Source organism: Carcharodon carcharias, chromosome 25 (genome assembly GCF_017639515.1).
Source record: "Carcharodon carcharias isolate sCarCar2 chromosome 25, sCarCar2.pri, whole genome shotgun sequence".
Lineage (NCBI taxonomy): Eukaryota > Metazoa > Chordata > Chondrichthyes > Lamniformes > Lamnidae > Carcharodon > Carcharodon carcharias.
In genome coordinates, this window is record NC_054491.1 from 39,421,928 (window position 1) to 39,440,753 (window position 18,826).

General features: G+C 42.5%; 2 protein-coding genes and 1 pseudogene across 2 annotated transcripts; all 3 read left to right on the forward strand.

Annotated features, from left to right (window-relative positions):
* The first annotated feature begins 2,148 nt into the window (after positions 1-2,148).
* On the forward strand, positions 2,149-4,288 carry LOC121269605 (ferritin heavy chain B-like). Its single transcript, XM_041174306.1, has 4 exons — positions 2,149-2,250; positions 2,980-3,126; positions 3,673-3,798; positions 4,133-4,288. The coding sequence occupies exons 1-4, from the start codon at positions 2,149-2,151 to the stop codon at positions 4,286-4,288; spliced, it is 531 nt and encodes a 176-aa protein (XP_041030240.1).
* Positions 4,289-6,508: 2,220 nt separating this feature from the next.
* Positions 6,509-7,883, forward strand: LOC121269595 (annotated as a pseudogene).
* A 4,868-nt stretch (positions 7,884-12,751) lies between these two features.
* Positions 12,752-15,315, forward strand: LOC121269646 (ferritin, higher subunit-like). Its single transcript, XM_041174404.1, has 4 exons — positions 12,752-12,865; positions 13,965-14,111; positions 14,713-14,838; positions 15,169-15,315. Exons 1-4 carry the CDS (start codon positions 12,764-12,766, stop codon positions 15,313-15,315), a joined length of 522 nt encoding a protein of 173 aa, XP_041030338.1. The 5' UTR covers positions 12,752-12,763.
* Positions 15,316-18,826: the final 3,511 nt, after the last annotated feature.

Genomic DNA, 18,826 nt, shown 5'->3' on the forward strand with positions numbered 1-18,826 from the left:
GCAGTGTATCTTTCACCTGGCACACACACACAGCCAGCAATCAGTCAGTGGTGGAGGGTCTGAACATTGATGGTGCTGGGTGGGGTTCCAGTCAAGCGACCTGCTTCATCCTGGATGGTCTCCAGCTTCCTTAGTGCTGTTGGAGCCACGCTCATCGTGTGAGGTGGGCAGTATTGCCTCGGGCTGTGAGGACATGTGCCTTCTATATGGTGGACAGGCATTTGGGAGTCACAATGTCATGTGCCGACTTCTGGATTAGCTGCATGTGACCTACTCCTGCATCAGAAGCACTCTCAATCCATCTATCTAACTTTATGCAGGAGAAGACAGCGCACAACACGCGAGGGAGGGAGAAGATGGGAGGAGGCATGCCCGAGATCCAGCCCCTCACACAATTTGAGCAGCAGGCTGCCGAACTGTGCCTGTGCCGAGGTTGAGATCGGCCTCCCCCAAGCATCCAGTGAGAGAGCAAGGGTGATCTCTGCAAAACTGGAGGGTGAGGAGCTGTGCAACATAGGAGGCAGCCTAGGCACTCACTCATTCTCTCCTCTCCCCATTCCAGGTGCCAGCAGGAAGAAGGGAAGGCCAGATCCCACACCTCATCTCAGGCCCCAGCCCTCAGGAGAACTCGCAAGAGGACTACACACCTGTACAGCCATCCCAGCATTCACCTTCTCCCTCCGCCAGCCCACAGACACACAACTCGGTGGCTCGTCAATCTAGTTTAGGCTCGGGCTCACACTCTGGTGGTCACGTCACAGACACGTGTCCACAGCAGGAGGAGGCAGTGACAGCCAAGCTCTCTGGCACTCACAGGACTGCTGGGAAAGTGGCCCCTGATAAGTCCGAGTCAGATGATGTGCCTCTGGGAGCGGTCCTGGAGAAGATGCTGGATTATCATCGAGATGCAGGGAAACATCAGGCAGAGGTGTCAGAGGCCCTCAACAGAGTGGTAGGTAAAGCGGAGGAAACATGCGCAATTGAAGCATCTTTATATTAGGCACACTCAGTAGGTTTCAAAAGATGTGGGGCAGAATCATCCCAGATTTACACAAAGCGCAGTAGTGGGCGGGGAAAGGAATGTTTAACCGTCGGCCGCAATGGCGGCTTTTCGTGCCATATCATCCCAAACCCACCTCATTAATCATGCATTCCTGGGAAATACACAGTTTCCATGGCAGGCTGACTCGCATTTGGTCCTCACGCCATCACCTCACCACTTCCTCACACCAGGTACCACATTTAAAGTGCAGCCGCGTGCACACCTCTCAGTGCTACCAGCCCAGGACTTAGCACAGAAAACATCTCTAAGGTGTTGGAACATCAAGGGGTAGATGATCTGCTGCAGTTATATAAAGGGTGAGTTAGAGGATATCTGGAACGTTATGTTCAGTTCTGATATATTGGCTTTCGAGAGAGTACGGCAAAGATTCACCAGAATGTTACCAGGACTGAAGGGGTTAAATTATGAGGTGGTTTGCACAGAACAGTCCTGTATTCCCTTAGGTACAGAAGAATAAGCCATGATTATGATTGAGGTGTTGAAGATAATTAATAGATTTGATAGGGTAGATATAGAGGAATGATTTCTTCTGGTGAGGTAGTCCAGCACAGGGGCAGAATAATCTTAAGATTAGAGCTGGGCTGTTCAGGGAGGTTGTTAGGAAGCATTTCTTCACTCAAAGGATCAATATCTGGAACTCTCTCTCCAAAAATGCTGAGTATCATTTGAACATTTTGAAACTAATACTGCTAGTTAATTGTAAGCTAAGGGTTTGAAGGGATATGGAATCAAGGAAGGTTAATGGAGTTAGACTACCAACCAACATGATCAAATTGAATAGTGGAACAGACTTGAGGGGCTGAATGGCCTCCTCCAGTTCCAATGTTCCAATCACAGAAAAATCATCTAAACCCATCTATATTCCACAGGTGTGATTGGCTCTGGGTAACACACCCAACCCCTTCTCCTTAATAGGTAGCTGGATTCATGGCAGATTCCTGACTGGCTATTAGGGATTGATCATCATTGGTGATATCATTCCCTGTGTGAATACAGGATGTCCCAGTAGTATAAATACAAGAGCTTGTGAGGGAAGAGGTTAGGTTGCAGATTGAGTTTAGTTTCTGTCACTAGTAAAAGTAACAATGGCTTCCCAAGTGTGTCAGAACTACCATAAAGACTGTGAGGATGATGTTAATAAGCAGATCAACCTGGAGCTCTATTCCTCCTATGTTTACCTCTCCGTGGTCAGTTTTGTTGCTATTTTATAATTAAGATAATGACTTCAATGCATTGAGCAGGTAGAATTTTTTGTCAATCAGTTGGCTTTAGATTGTTAAGCTGTGATGCCACCCATTGCCTGCTTTCCCCCTGACTCAATGCAAGCACTCTCCCTGAAGATAGGATTGTGTTCTGTAATTAATTGCCCTGTTCCTGAAGTGTGAGTGTCCCATGGAGTTTTTAATAGTGGATTCATCTTGAGGTGTGAGCCTGGTCAACATGGATGGAAGCAATTAAATGTAACAGAGCGTGGAACATTCCCTGACTAGCTTATAGTCTACTATTTCTAAGGCTTCTGTTGTGCTGAACTCTTTCTCACTGGATCCTTAATATGAAGCAATGATTCAAAATCTTCAACTACTGAATTTGATGATTTATTTTCTCCACTGCTGACATTAGATTTTTGTGGAAGAAGAGAAAGAAAAAGATATATCTGATCAGTTAGTGTACAAATGAAGCTTAAATACTATGCTTTGTAATAAACTCATTCTGCTGAACTAGAGACAAGAACTTCCACTATATTGAGGAAACATTGAGGTGATATCAATTTACTTAAATTTTTAAGCTCATCATTAATTAAAAGCCAGGTATTGAGGTGGAGGGAGGGTAACTTATCTACCTGAAGCTGTTTTTAAGTTCTCTACAGGTGAGATATGGAGTTTGTTCTGAATCTTCCATTCATTCTCTACATGCAGTCCTCTTACTTTGACCGGGATGATGTTGCCCTGCGTCACTTTGCTGAGGTCTTCAAGGAGCAGTCACATGAGGAACAGGAACACGCTGAGAAACTGATGAAATTCCAGAATAAACGTGGAGGCCGGATCATCCTGGAGGACATCAAGGTTGGGTTTTAACATGAATGTTTTCTGGGATGCAATTTAGATTAATTGAACTATTTAAAGGAACCTTTTTATTATCTTGCCATTGCACTCTTTAGTTTGTAATGCATTGAGATTAATAACAAATTGCTGGTGTTGGGGAGGGCCAAGTGAGAGCTGGTATAGGGTAAATTGATTTTTTTGGATTACCTGATCTAATGGACAGAGGATGATCAATAAATCTGAATATTTGGATGGAATGATTTTCTGCACTCTGAACTATTACTCCAGAATTTGTGGTGCCTGCATAGGAGGCTGGTGTGAAATGTGGGCCAAAGCTGCAAGCATGGATGGGTGAAGTCCTTTTGAGGATTTTAAACAAGGACTAGTTAATGCAGTCATTGAATGCTCTCCAATCTTGTGTCCAGTAATGGTCTCTGTCATCCCAGTAAATATTCCAAAATGCTACTTTTCACATGTACAGACTAACTTCTGCTGCTTCTAAATTGTAACATCCTGTGGACTTTCCACTCCCAATAGCACTAACAAGACCTCTTTTCCCCCTTTCAGAAACCAGAGCAGGATGAGTGGAGCCATGGTCTGGAAGCAATGCAGAGAGCTCTGCAGATGGAGAAGAATGTGAACCAGAGTCTGCTGGATCTGCACAAGCTCTCCACTGGGAACGCTGACCCTCATGTAAGCCCCATGCTTATTCCATCTGCCCCCACCCCCATGGTGTTGGAGCTGATGTTGGTATCTGACATTCACTGACAGAACTCCATAGGTTCATTGGGAGATTTGTTTTTCTTACACCAGTCATGGATCAATAACTGTCCCGTTCTGAGACATCAATGTTTTTTGAATTCACTCAGTTTAATGGAATTGAATTGCTACTTGTGGGTAAATCTGCACATCACCATGTGCATTACATTTACCATCATCCTGGGGAGGGGGAGAAAATGAGGGTAATTCTCTTCTGGAGAAGATCCATGCTAATGATACTCACTTATTTATCTTGCCTTGTTTTCAGTTGTGTGACTTCCTGGAGACTCACTACTTGGATGAGCAAGTGGAGATGATCAAGAAGCTTGGAGATCACATCACCAACCTGAAGAGACTGGGAGCCCCTGAGAATGGCATGGGAGAGTACCTGTTTGACAAGCTCACCCTAGGGAAGAGTGACTGAATTTAGAATCATTCTATACATGGTGGAAATTAAGTGTGATCAAACAACTCCAGTTCTGGAGCTGTTGCTGTATTTGGAAATAAAAATATTTATCATTGAACTGATTTTTCCTTGTATAATTTAGAAGCTGATTTGATTATTCAAATCATGGAAACAAACATCTGACCCCATCAGAACTTGCCTTAAGTATTTATCATCTGAGCTTCCGAGACGACTGATTCCCTCAGCTTGCAACTTTGATTTAGGAGCCTGGAGGGATTTCTAAAATGTCATTTCTGCAATCATAACTCTTAATTTCTGCTACAAAGGAGTTTCCTTACAAAGTTGGGGAATGGGCACTGATTTCATGGTTACCACGTCCTACTAAGCATGGAGGTTATCTGCTTCAGACTTACACCTACCAAGGAGGAAGATGTACAATTGAGGTGTCTCTGTATTTGGCTGTAACACACAATTCACTGTTGCTAAAGCTGTTATTTTTCTCTAGCTTTGTAAACATAGAGCAGTAACCACCTGAAACCTGCCTTTCTGAGAAGGATGGCATTTATTTTACTGCCATCTGCACATTTACTCTCCAAGGGCTGTACTTCCTCAATATCTTGGCTGAGCCAATGCAGAAATTCCTGGGCCAGGTACAAAAAACACAATCTCTAGATTTAAGAATTTTATTTTTGTGTGATTCCCCTCAGCTTTTGGGGGAGATGATGGTGCAGTGATAATGTTACTGGACTAATAAACTTGTGGCCAAACTAATGCACTGGGTACATGGCACAAATTCCACCAGAAAAGTTGGTGGAATTTAAATTCAATTAATAATCAGGAATTGAAAGCTGGTCTTGGTAATGATGCCATGGAATTGTCATCAAAACCCATCTGGTTCATTAATGTCCTTTAGGAAAGGAAACCTGTCATCCATAGCTGGTCTGACTGTGACTTCTGACCCAAGCAACAAAGTTGATTCTGAACTGCCCTCTGAATCAGCCTAGCAAGCCACTCTGTCCAAGGTAATTGGAGATGGGCAACAAACACTGGCCTTGCCAGTGACACCCGCAGCCCATGAAAGTAACATTTTTAAAAAGTAGACCTGAAACGTTCAGAAAAGAAGGACTGGTGTTTATAGCCTTTAAATTTGGGGATAAAACTCCACATGACACTTTACAATGACTGAGCAGTGTTCTGTCTGAAACTCACCACTGATCCATTTTCCATCTCTCCAACTTGACAGTTGATTTGCAGATTCACTGGGGCCTGTGTGGTGCAGGTCAGTCACTTTCAATCTATTGTAGTCAATGCTGCCCACCTACAAAAATTATGTAAAACTAGTGAATAGATACAAAAAAAAAGGCTAATCGGTTTTGATTCTTCATCTTAAGGGGCCTGGGATACAGAGGGGTGGAGGTTCTGAAACAGCTATATAAAGTGTAGGTTAGATCATATCTGGAACACTGTTCAGTTTGGATAAATTGGCTTTGGAGGGGATGCAGCACAGGTTCACCAGAATAAAACCAGGGCTAAAAGGATTAAATGATGAGGACAATTTGCATAGGCTAAACTTGCTATCTCCAGAGTAGAGAAGATTAAGGGATGATTATAATTGAAATGTTGAATACAATGAATGGATTTGATAGGATTGATAGAGATGGTGGGAAGCGTTGGTGGGTATAACATTATATTTCGAATCCGGCTGTTGAGGAGTGATGTTGGGAATCGTTTATTCACACAATGGATGCTGGAAATCTGGAACTCTCTCCCACAAAGTGTTGGAGATCATTTTAACATTCCAAAACAGAGGTTGCTAGATTTTTGTTATGTAAGGGAATGAAGGGATTGGAACCAAGGTGGATTTATAGAGTTAAAATACAGTCCAACCATGATATCACTGAATGGTAGAAAATGCTTGAGGGTAGAATGGCCACCAGCTGTTCCGATGTCCTGGTCACAAAATAATCATCTTTAGCTTCCTGTATACCACATCCCTGATTGGCTCTGGGTATCACACCCCACCCCCTCTTCTCTGTTAATTGGTGCCTGGATTCATGGCAGATTCCTGAATGGCTATCAGAGAATGTCAATCATCATTGGTGATGTCATTCCCTGTTTGAATGCAGGATGTCCCAGTGGTATAAATACAAGAGCTTGTGCAGGATGAGATTAGGTTGTTGTTTGAGTTTGGTCCGATAAAGGTAATTTTTCCACCTTGAAGCTGGCTATGGATGAAATATGGATTCTGTTCTGAATCTTCCATTCTTTGTCTCTCTGCAGTCCTCTTACTTTGACCGGGATGATGTTGCCCTGCGTCACTTTGCTGAGGTCTTCAAGGAGCAGTCACATGAGGAACGGGAACACGCTGAGAAACTGATGAAATTCCAGAATAAACGTGGAGGGCAGATCATCCTGGAGGATGTCAAGGTTGGGTATTAATTTGAATATTTCCTGTGATGCAATTTAGATTAATTGAACTATTTACAGGAACCTTTTATTATCTTGCCATTACACCCTTTAGTTCTTAATGCATTGAGATTAATGAGTGACAAATTGCTGGTGTTGGGGGGGCAAGTGAGAGCTGGTATAGGATAAATTGATTTTTGGATTATTTTATCTAATGGATAGAGGATGGTCAATAAATCTGAATATTTGGATGGAATGATTTTCTGCATTCTGAACTATTACTCCAGAATTTGTGGTGCCTGCATAGGAGACTGGTGTGAAATGTGGGCTAAAGCTGTGAACATGGATGGGTGAAGTCTTATTTGAGGACATTGAACAAGGACTAGAAAACTGGGTCATTGAATGCTCTCCAATCTTGTGTCCAGTAATGGTCTCCACTGTCATCCCTGTAAATACTCCAATGTGCTAATCTTTATGTGCAGAAACTAACTTCTGCTGCTTCTAAATTGTAACACCCCTTGGACTTTCCACTCCCATAACACTAACAAGTCATCTTCCCCTTTCAGACACCAGAGCAGGATGAGTGGGGCAATGGTCTGGAGGCAATACAGAGAGCTCTGCAGATGGAGAAGAATGTGAACCAGAGTCTGCTGGATCTGCACAAGCTCTCCTCTGGGAACACTGACCCTCATGTAAGGCCCATGTATATTTCTTCCCCTGCCCCCACTACATAGTGAATGGCAGATACCAACATCAGCTCCAACACTGACAGAATTCCATATGTTTATGTTACACACTCATGCATTTGCTTTTCCCTTAAGCAAAGGGCATCTACACTAGACTTGGATCACTAAACTGTCTCATTCTGAGGCATCAATGTTTTTTGAATTCACTCAGTTTAATGGAATTGAATTTCTTCTTGTGCAGATTTAGCGAGAATTACCCATAGGCATTGTTGACCATCATCCTGGGGAGGGGGAGAAAATGAGGGTAATTCTCTTCTGGAGAAGATCCATGCTAATGATACTCATTTCTCTTGCCTTGTTTCCAGCTTGGTGACTTCCTGGAGACTCACTACTTGGATGTGCAAGTGAAGATGATCAAGAGGCTTGGAGATCACATCACCAACCTGAAGTGACTGGGAGCCCCTGAGAATGGCATGGGAGAGTACCTGTTTGACAAGCTCACCCTGGGGGAGAGTGACTGAATTTAGAATCATTCTATACATGGTGGAAATGATGTGTGATCAAATAATTCCAGTTCTACAGCTGTTGCTGTATTTGGAAATAAAAATATTTATCATTAAACTGATATATTTTCTTTGTATAATTCAGAAGCTGATTTGAATCATGAAAGCATCTCACCCCATGAACTTGCCTTAAGTATTTATCACCTGAGCTTCCAAAACTGATTCCCTCAGCTTGCAACTTTGATTTAGGAGCCTGTAGGGATTTCTGCAATTGTAACTGTTAATTTCTGCTACAAAGGAATTTCCTTACAAAGTTATGGAACAGGGGAAAGGGCACAGAATTCATGTTTACTTGCTCCTTCTAAGCATGGAGGGTATCTGCTTCAGACTTGCATCTACCAAGAAGGAAGATGTGTAATTGAATTGTCTCAGTATTTGTCTGTCACACACCAAACACGTTGCTAAAGCTGTTATTTTTTTTTCTCTAGCTTTGTAAACATAGTAAAGCATTAACCACCTTAAACCTGCCTTTTGGTGCAGGATGGCATTAGTTTAACTACTACCTGCACCTCTACTCTCCAAGGGCTGTACTTCCTCAATATCTTGGATGAGCCAATGCAGAAATTCCTGGGGCAGGTAATCTAAACACAATCTCTCGATTTAAAATAACTTTTTCTTTTTTTCCTTGTGATTCCCCTCAACCTTCGGGGGAGATGATGGTGCAGTGATAATGTTACTAGACTAATAATCCTGTGGCCAAACTAATGCACTGGGGACATGGTTTAAATCCCACTGGAAAAGCTAGTGGAGTTTAAATTCAATTAAGAATCAGGAGTTGAAAACTGGTCTCAGCAATGGTGCTATGAAATTGTCATCAAAACCCATCTGGTTCATTAATGTCCTTTAGGAAAGGAAACCTGTCATCCATAGCTGTTCTGACCGACTGTGACTTCTGACCCAGAGCAACAAGGTTGACTCTGAACTGCCCTCTGAATCAGCCAAGCAAGCCGCTCTGTCCAAGGCAATTGGAGATGGGCAACAAACACTGGCCTTGCCAGTGACACCTACTGCCCATGAAATAACATTTTTAAAAAAGTAAATTTGAAATTTTCAGAAGAGAAGGACTGGTGTTTATAGCCTTTAAATTTGGGGATAAAACTCCACATGACACTTTACAATGACTGAGCAATAGTGTTCTGTCTGAAACTCACCACAACTCACCACTGATCCATTTTCCATCTCTCCAAATTGCCAGTTGATTTGCAGATTCACTGGGGCCTGTGTGGTGCAGGTCAGTCACTTTCAATCTATTGTGGTCAATGCTTCCAATCTACGGAAATTATGTAAAACTAGTGAACAGATACAAAAAAAAGAAAAAGGCTAATCGATTTTGATTCTTCATCTCAAGGGGCCTGGGATACAGAGGGGTGGAGGTTCTGAAACAGCTGTATAAAGTGTGGATTAGACCACATCTGGAACACTGTTCAGTTTGGATAAATTGGCTTTGGAGGGGATGCAGATCACATTCACTAGAATAATACGAGGGCTAAAAGGGTTAAGAACAAAGAACAAAGAAAAGTACAGCGCAGGAACAGGCCCTTCAGCCCTCCAAGCCTGCACTGATCATGTTGCCCGTCACCTAAAACATTTTGCACTTCCGGGGTCCGTATCCCTCTATTCCCATCCTATTCATGTAATTTGTCAAAATGCCTCTTAAACACCACTATCGTATCTGCTTCCACTACCTCCCCTGGCAGCGAATTCCAGACACTCACTACCCTCTGTGTAAAAACCTTGCCCCGCACATCTCCTCTATCGTTCCCTCCTCTCACCTTAAATCTATGTCCCCTAGTAATTGATTCTTCCACCCTGGGAAAAAGCTTCTGACTATCCACTCTGTCCATGCCACTCATAATTTTGTAAACTTCTAGCAAGTAGCCCCTCAATCTCTGTCACTCTAGTGAGAACAATCCGAGTTTCACCAACCTCTCCTAATAGCTAATAACCTCCAGACCAGGCAGCATCCTGGTAAACCTCCTCTGCACCCTCTCTAATGCCTCCATATCCTTCTGGTAATGTGACGACCAGAATTGCACACAATATTCCAAGTGTGGCCTAACCAAGGTTCTATACAGCTGCAGCATGACTTCCCAGCTTTTATACTCAATACCCCTGCCAATGAAGGCAAGCATGCCATATGCCTGAACAAAAACAGAATTACCTGGAAAAACTCAGCAGTCTGGCAGCATCGGCGGAGAAGAAAAGAGTTGATGTTTCAAGTCCTCATGATCCTTCGACAGAACTTGAGTTCGAGTCCAAGAAAGAGTTGAAATATAAGCTGGTTTAAGGTGTGTTGTGGGGGGTGGGGGGGTGGGGGGGGGGGGGGGGGGGGGGGGGGGGGCGGGGGGAGAGAGAGAGAGAGAGCAAATGCCATATGCCTTCCTGACTACCTTATCCACCTGCGTTGCCACTTTCAATGACCTGTGGATCTGTACACCCAGATCCCTCTGCCCAATGCACTTAAGGGTTCTGCCATTTACTGTATAATTCCTGCCTGTATTAGACCTTCCAAAATGCATTACCTCGCATTTATCTGGATTAAACTCCATCTGCCATTTCTCAGCCCAAGTCTCCAAACGATCTATATCCCGTTGTATCCTTTGACAATCCTCTTCACTATCTGCAACTCCTCCCACCTTAGTGTTGTCTGAAAACTTACTAATTAGCCCAGTTTTTTTCCTCCAAATCATTTATGTATACCACAAACAGCAAAGTCCCAGCACTGATCCCTGCAGAACTCCACTAATCACAGCTCTCCATTCAGAAAAGCACCCTTCAACTGCTACCCTCTGTCTTCTATGACCAAGCTAATTCTGTATCCATCATGCCAGCTCACCTCTGATCCTGTGCGACTTTACCTTCTGTACCAGTCTGCCATGAGGGACCTTGTCAAAGGCCTTACTGAAATCCTTGTATATAACATCCACTGCCCTTCCATCATCAATCATCTTTGTCACTTCCTCAATAAACTCAATCAAGTTAGTGAGACACGACCTCCCCTTCACAAAACCATGCTGCTTCTCACTAATATGCCTATTTGCTTCCAAATGGTAGTAAATCCTGTCACGAAGAATCTTCTTCAATAATTTCCCTATCACTGACATAAGGCTCACCGGCCTGTAATTTCCTGGATTATCCCTGCTACCTTTCTTAAACAATGGAACAACATTGGCCATTCTCCAGTTCTCTGAGACCTCACCCATAGCCAGTGAGGATACAAAGATTTCTGTCAAGGCCCCAGCAATCTCCTCCCTTGCCTCCCTCAGTACTCTTGGGCAGATCCCATCTGGCCCAGGGGACTTATCCACCTTAATATTCTTCAAGATGCCTAACTCCTCTTTTTTGATCTCAACATGATCCAGGCTATCTACACACTCTTCCCTAGACAAATCGACCACTAAGTCCTTCTCTTTGGTGAATACTGATGAGGAGTATTCATTTAGTATTTCTCCCATTTCTTCTGGCTCCACACACAGATTCCCATCTCTGTCCCTGAGTGGGCCTACCCTTTCCCTGGCTACCCTCTTGCTTTTTACATATGTATAAAAGGCCTTGGGATTTTCCTTTATCCTGGTTGCCAGTGACTTTTCATGACCCCTTTTAGCCCTCCTGACTCCTTGCTTAAGTTTCTTCCTACTTTCTTTATAATCTCCACGGTCTCATCTGTTCCCTGCCTTCTAGCCCCTACGAATGCTTCCCTTTTCTTTTTGAATAATTTCACAATATCCTTCATTATCCAAGGTTCCTGAAACTTGCCATGCTTATCCTTCATCCTAGCAGGAATATGCCGGTCCTGAATTCTTAACAACTGACGTTTAAAAGTCCCCCACATGTCATTTGTTTATTTGCCCTCAAACATTCGCCTCGAGTCTAGATTCCTCAGTTCCTGTCTAATATTGTTATAATTAGCCTTCCCCCAATTAAGCACCTTAATCCGAGGACTCCTGTTATCCTTATCCACCAGTACCTTGAAACTTACTGAATTATGGTCACTGTTCCCAAAATGCTCCCCTACTGAAACCTCAACCACCTGGCTGGGTTCCTTCCTAATACCAGGTCCAGTATTGCCCCTTCCCTAGTTGGACTATCTACATATTATATCAGGAAGCCTTCCTGGCTGCACCTTACAAATTCTGTACCATCCAAACCCCTAGAACCATCCAAACCCCATGAAGACAATTTGCATAGGCTAATCTTGCAATGCCCAGAGTAGAGAAGATTAAGGGATGATTATAATTGAAGTGTTGAAGGTGATGAATGGATTTGATAGGATTGATAGAGTTATAGATGGTGGGAAATGTTGGGGGGTGTAACATTATGTTTCGAATCAGGCTGTTGAGGGGTGATGTTGGGAATCGCTTATTCACACAAAGGCTGCTGGAAATCTGGAACTCTCTCCCACAAAGTGTTGAAGGTCATTTTAACATTCCAAAACAGACGTTGCTAGATTTCTGTTATGTTAGGGGATGAAGGTATTGGAACCAAGTTTGGTGTATAGAGTTAAAATCCAGTCCAACCATGATGTCACTGAATGGTAGAAAATGCTTGAGGGTTGAATGGCCACCAGCTGTTCCGATGTCCTGGTCACAAAATAATCATCTTTAGCTTCCTGTATACCACAGCCCTGATTGGCTCTGGGTATCACACTCCACCCCCTCTCCTCTGTTAATTGGTGCCTGGATTCATGGCAGATTCCTGAATGGCTATCAGAGAATGTCAATCATCATTGGTGATGTCATTCCCTGTTTGAATGCAGGATGTCCCAGTGATATAAATACAAGAGCTTGTGCAGGATGAGATTAGATTGTTGTTTGAGTTTGGTCTTTATTACCAGTGAGATGGCTTCCCAAGTGTGTCAGAACTATCACAAGGACTGTGAGGATGCTGTTAACAAGCAGATCAACCTGGAGCTCTATTCCTCCTATGTTTATCTCTCCATGGTGAGTATGGTATTTTTGGGAGTCCTGCTTTAAAGTTAATACTGATTTTTTTTTTTTGTTGCATTCTGAGCATGTAGAATTTCTCTTGGTTAATGAGTTGATTTCAGATATATCCCTCCCCAGATTCAGTGAACACTTGAGTCAGGAGTTTATTCCTTGTTTTAGAATTGCTGTGTCAAGTTTGGAATAGTTTAGCTCTAAAACTAACTCCAGGTTCCATGAAGTTTCCAATGGAATAATTATGTTAAAGGTATATAAATTTGCTTAACTACCTGGAGGGGAGTAATGAAATGTGATTGGGTGAGTACTTAGTGAAACATTAGCTGACCAGTTGTGGTCAGTTTTTCCTTGATCCTGATGTGCTGAACTTTCTTCCAGAAACATTTGTAATAGGTGTTCACTGAATTGGCAGGATTTTTTTTTTTCAATCACTGATATTAGACCACAATTGGTGTGTGGAGGGAAAGGATGGAACACTGAACTTTGCCTCATCGTAGTTCTGGTGCTGAAATGAAGCTTCAATCAAAAATCATTATTGCTCTTGGGTTTTCTAGTGCCACTACTTAATCTCATAGTCAGAGTTATACAACCCAAACAGCCCCATTGTGCCTGTGCCAGCCATTGAGCACCTATCTATTCTAATCCCATTTTCTGGCACTTGGCCCATAGCCCTGCATGCTATGGTGTTTCAAGTGCTCATCTAAATATGAATAAAATGGTGAGGGTTCCATTTAGGCAGTGTTCCAGATTCCAATCTCCATCTGGGTGGAAATAATTTCCACCCATCCTCTTGCCCTAAATCTGTTCCTGCTGATTGACCCCTCCTAAGGGGGAAATTTCCTTCCTATCTGTGCCCCTCATAATTTTGTACACTTTCCTCTTTTACTGTGCTTGTCATGGGGAAGGACTTCACCTACTCAAAACATTGATTAAAGCATTTTGAGTTTTCCAGTAAACAATTTAAAAACTGTTAGGCCCTGACTTCAAGGCCAGGCATTGAGGTAGAATGGATGAGTTGTTTACCATGGGGCTGCTGTTTCTTCCAGTTGGATGGCACCTGGGTCTAATTGAGTCTTCCTTTCTGTGTCTCTCCCTGCAGTCCTTTTACTTTGACCGGGATGATGTTGCCCTGCGTCACTTTGCTGAGTTCTTCAAGGAGCAGTCACATGAGGAACAGGAACATGCTGAGAAACTGATGAAATTCCAGAATAAACGTGGAGGCCGGATCATCCTGGAGGATGTCAAGGTTTGATCTTCAACTTGGAGTTTTCTATGCGATTTAGATTGCTGTAAAGGAAGTTCCTTGTTATTTAAAATGGTTCATTATTTTGCTGTTACACCCTAAGCTCTCAATCCATTGAGATTCATGACTCAAATTGTTTTTGCAAAGTGAGGACAGTTATTGGATGAGTTGGTGTGATGTTGATCTTTGGATAGCCTGATTAATGGATAGAGGAGGATCAGTAAAAATGGATATTCAGAAATAACTACTTTTGCACTATAAAGTCTTAACCTAGACTTTGTGGTGTTTTGCATAGGAAACTGGTGTCAAATGTGGGCTGAAGATGTCAGCATATAGATGGGTGAAGTCCTTTTTTGAGGATTTAACAAGGACTAATTGGGAATGGAAGCTTTTGGCTAAAAATTGTGAAGCTGAGTCAATGACCTGATCTTGTGTTGATTTAATAGTCTCCACTATCATCCCAGTGATTTTAAACTCTCAGTACTCCCAACATGCTGCTCTTTACGTGCACAGACTAACTTCTGCAACTTCTAAATTGTAATGCCCATTAAAATTCCACTCCCGATAGCACTAACAAAACCTCTTTTTTTTTTCTCCCTTTCAGAAACCAGAGCAGAATGAGTGGAGCAATGGTCTGGAGGCAATGCAGAGAGCTTTGCAGATGGAGAAGAATGTGAACCAGAGTCTGCTGGATCTGCACAAGCTCTCCGCTGGGAAGACTGACCCTCATGTAAGGTCCATGATTGATCTTCCCCAAACCCCCATGTTGGTATCTGCCATTCACTTACAAAATTCAATATGTTTACATTACACTCATGGGGGTTTGTTCTTTTAAGTAAAGGCCATCTCACTGTAGACCTGGAGCACTAATTCTAAGGCACCAATGTTTCTTTAATTCACTCAGTTTAATGGAATTGTGACTTGTCAATTATACATAATTTTGGCTATATCTGCACATATAACCCATGAGCATTGTTTACCATCATGCTAGTGTATGCAAAATCCTCATCTGGACAAATTCTGCATTAATACACATTTTCTCCTGGCATCTTGCTTTTAGTTGTGTGACTTCCTGGAGACTCACTACTTGGATGAGCAAGTGAAGATGATCAAGAAGCTTGGAGATTACATCACCAACCTGAAGAGACTGGGAGCCCCTGAGAGTGGCATGGGAGAGTACCTGTTTGACAAGCTCACTCTGCATTGACTGAATGTAGAATCATTCTGTACAGGATAGGAATGAAGTGATCTAATTTTGAATATTGTGCTCTATTCCCATTCCCAGTTATTACTGTATTTGGGAATTAAAAAACATTTCATTGATTTTTTTTGTCTTTGTATAATTCAATAGCTGATTTGACAGATTGTGATAATTCTTAGCAGTCTAACATCTGAGCCCATTAAAATGCCTTTTTCCTTCTTTCCTGCCCAGCTTCCTAAATTTGATTCACTGTCTAGGGTAACTTACTCATCTTTTAATTTTGATTAAAAAGTTTGTGGGGGATTTCTGAAATGGCTAATTTCAGCTGCAAAGGGCTTTCTTTTGAGCTATAGAACTCCATGTCAAGGAGTTGTGGAACCACTGGACAGATGGTGGGATAGGATAGTAGCATTGTCCCTAGACATTGTAGGATCACTAGAGACAGGGTAATGCCCAAGGGACCTGGGTTTGAATCCTACCATGGCAGATGGTGAAATTTAAATCTAGTAAGTGTCTGTGATGCCATTGCTGATTGTTTAGAAACCTAATTCCTTCATGAATGCCCTTAGAGAAGGAAGCCTGGTCTACATGTGTCTCCAGACCCACAGCAATGTGGTTGACTCTTAAAATGCCCCCTGACCAAAGGCAATTAGGGGATGGACAATAAATGCTGGATTAGCTGTGCTGAATGAAACTTGAAAAAGGCACTGTTAGTGGGTAAAATTTTCCATTCCAGCCCTAAGTCCATTGGTGGGATTGGAAATTGAAGTGACTTCAACTGGAGACCAGGGTAGGTGAGCACTGATCATCTGATTAACTATGTGAAGTGGGCAGGAAGTCACATGCCCTGCAGTCAAGTCCAGGCACCATATTTAAAAGGCACCCAGACAGCTCGTGATTCAGTACACCAGGGCTTCAGACACTGAGACAGTCTCCAGGAAGCAGTATGCAAAGGTCTCATGTTTCAGCAAGGCCTCCTTGGACACTCTCCTCTGGGAACACTGACCCTCATGTATGTTCCTGATGCTTTAATGTGGATTTCTGTCTACAGTTGGTGTTAATGGAACTTTGTAGTTAAGTTCTCTCTGGTAAAGTGAGGTACCCTGTCCCTTTAAGAGAATGTATGTGACAGCACTGACTAATCACTGTACAGTGTGGGCAATGGAGAACTGTCTAGTTCTGGAGGTTTGAATGAGTACATGATCTGATGCTCTGCCCCATGTCTCAAACCAGATTCTTGCATCAGTCTCACCCCCATACTTGATTGCAAGCAGCAACTGGGGAGAACATAAGTTGTGTAGCTAGAGTTCAGTTGGCCAATGAACTCATTTACCCAAGACATAAAACTCTTTCAACAAAATTAATATTGACTGGGTTTTTTCCTAGATTCCTCGGAGGTGTGGGAAGGGGTTTGTAGACATGAGAAATAATGTGATCCTGAAGGTCTAAATACCTATTGTGTATATTAATCCATTGCACATGAGGGAAGCTCAGACATTCCTTGGTTTACTGCTGGACATGACTCGAAACGTCAATTCTTTGCTGATGCTGCCAGACCTGAGTTTTTCCAGGTAATTCTGTTTTTGTTTTATTACTAGTTTCCCTCCTTTCAGCTTTGTGACTTCCTGAAGACTCACTACTTGGATGAGCAAGTGAAGATGATCAAGAAGCTTGGAGATCACATCACCAACCTGAAGAGACTGGGAGCCCCTGAGAATGGCATGGGAGAGTACCTGTTTGACAAGCTTACTCTGCATTGACTGGGATTCTAGAACCGCTCGTTCCATATGGTGGAAATGAAGCATAACCAAATCCTAGTTGATATTTTGATTGTGGCAATTCATACCTGTGTAAACATGGAAATAAAGTATTTATTGAACTGTTGTCTTGAATTAGGTGGCTGAGATGAGCATCAATGCTCTGAATAACTGTCTATATGATACTTGATTACATATAAAACTCACTTTAACCTCATTCGCTGTCCTGATTTTTGATAACAATGAAATTGTTGCTGATCCTTGGAGGGGATTTCTTTTTCCTGTAAAAGGATTTTCTGGTAACTGACAATGAAATGTTATAAAACTGGAACTATTTTTGATTAATGGGGAAGGTACTATATCAGTGCCTTTTGTAGTGGGGCTGGTAAAACACCTGCAACTGAGATGTCTTTGTTACATGCTTTTCTTCTCCCTTCCCCAGCTTGGGCTGCATTGATCACTTTTTTAGAAGCTGTATTTTGGCCACATTGTTTGTTCAAACATTCCCCTTCCAACCATGACCCTCCTTTCAAGGGCAATACTTCTGAATGTGTCAGATGACACTGCAAAGGCTTGGGTCAGGCAGCATCAAGCAAACACTTCAGGTAGAAAACATTTTCTCCAGTCCTTGCAGGAGAAGAAGAAGGAACCAGTGCAAACTAAACACTACTCCACAAAACTTGAAATTTTTTGGGGGAGGGGGAAATGGAAACTCCACACTGCATTTTACAATGACTTAGGAAACAGCTGCATTCTTTCTGTAGCTTGCTCTATTAACCTGTGTTCCATTTTTTCCCCTGCATCTCTGCTTTGCTTGCAGACCTATTGCATGCAGCTCACCCTTTGTTCATCTCATGTGCTTGTGACAAGGGTATGAGTTCAGCAGAGATGCACCAGGATGTTGGTGGCCATCGATTCCTAAGGACTGGGTTTGCATGGATTTGACTGTGCTTGACAGGGTAAAATCTCTATTTGCAAGCTCATTGAACTTTAGTGCAGCTTTCATTCTGAGAACAGATGCTATCAGGTTCAGTAAGTCAATTAAAGCCTCACTTATTTATATCATTGACAATGTCCCACACAAGATAATTGGGGGGCTACCTTTTGACATGACTGGGGAATTGCTTAGAATGTAGCAGACAGTATGGATAAAGGGTATGAACCCCAGTTACAGTATGTGACTAGAGGTCTTTGAGAGACCTGTACTGTGTCCTTAATTTTTCAGTATACTTCTAAATGGAATAGTTGGAGTAGAGAATCCTATATCCACATTTCCTCTAAGTTAGGTGTTATCGTAAGTACTGTAGATGGGAGTATAATATTGTAAAGGGATGTTGATGGATTACATGAGTGGTCATAATTGTGGGGATGAAGTTCAATGTCGGATCAAGAAAGATAAATCAGTGTTTTCTAAATGGTGAGGAGCTAGGAACTGTGGGGGAGCAGAGAGTGTTAGGGGCCATGTACAGAAATTGCCACAAGCTAGCAGATTGATAAAGCCTAATTGATAAGGCTGAATCACATTCATTTTCATCTCAGAGCAGGGAGGGAGGTCAAATATAAAAGAGCAAATGTTATGTTACATTATGTATAAATCTCTTGTTAGACCTCATCTGGAGTGCAGTCTTCAGTTCTGATATATTGCCCTTGAGGGAGTGCAGCACAGTTTCACTAGCATTATACTAATTTTAAGTTATGAGTTTGCATGGACTAGTGTTGTAACTCTTTCAAGTACAAACACGTTTCCATCTGTTTTTTCA

Excerpts from the sequence above, each read along its gene's own strand:
- LOC121269605 (XM_041174306.1), top strand. The coding sequence starts at position 2,149 with ATGGCTTCCCAAGTGTGTCAGAACTACCATAAAGACTGTGAGGATGAT. Across the intron at positions 2,251-2,979 it reads CCTATGTTTACCTCTCCGTG|TCCTCTTACTTTGACCGGGA; the intron begins GTCAGTTTTGTT and ends CTCTACATGCAG. Across the intron at positions 3,127-3,672 it reads TCATCCTGGAGGACATCAAG|AAACCAGAGCAGGATGAGTG; the intron begins GTTGGGTTTTAA and ends TCCCCCTTTCAG.
- LOC121269646 (XM_041174404.1), top strand. The coding sequence starts at position 12,764 with ATGGCTTCCCAAGTGTGTCAGAACTATCACAAGGACTGTGAGGATGCT. Across the intron at positions 14,112-14,712 it reads TCATCCTGGAGGATGTCAAG|AAACCAGAGCAGAATGAGTG; the intron begins GTTTGATCTTCA and ends TCTCCCTTTCAG. Across the intron at positions 14,839-15,168 it reads CTGGGAAGACTGACCCTCAT|TTGTGTGACTTCCTGGAGAC; the intron begins GTAAGGTCCATG and ends TCTTGCTTTTAG.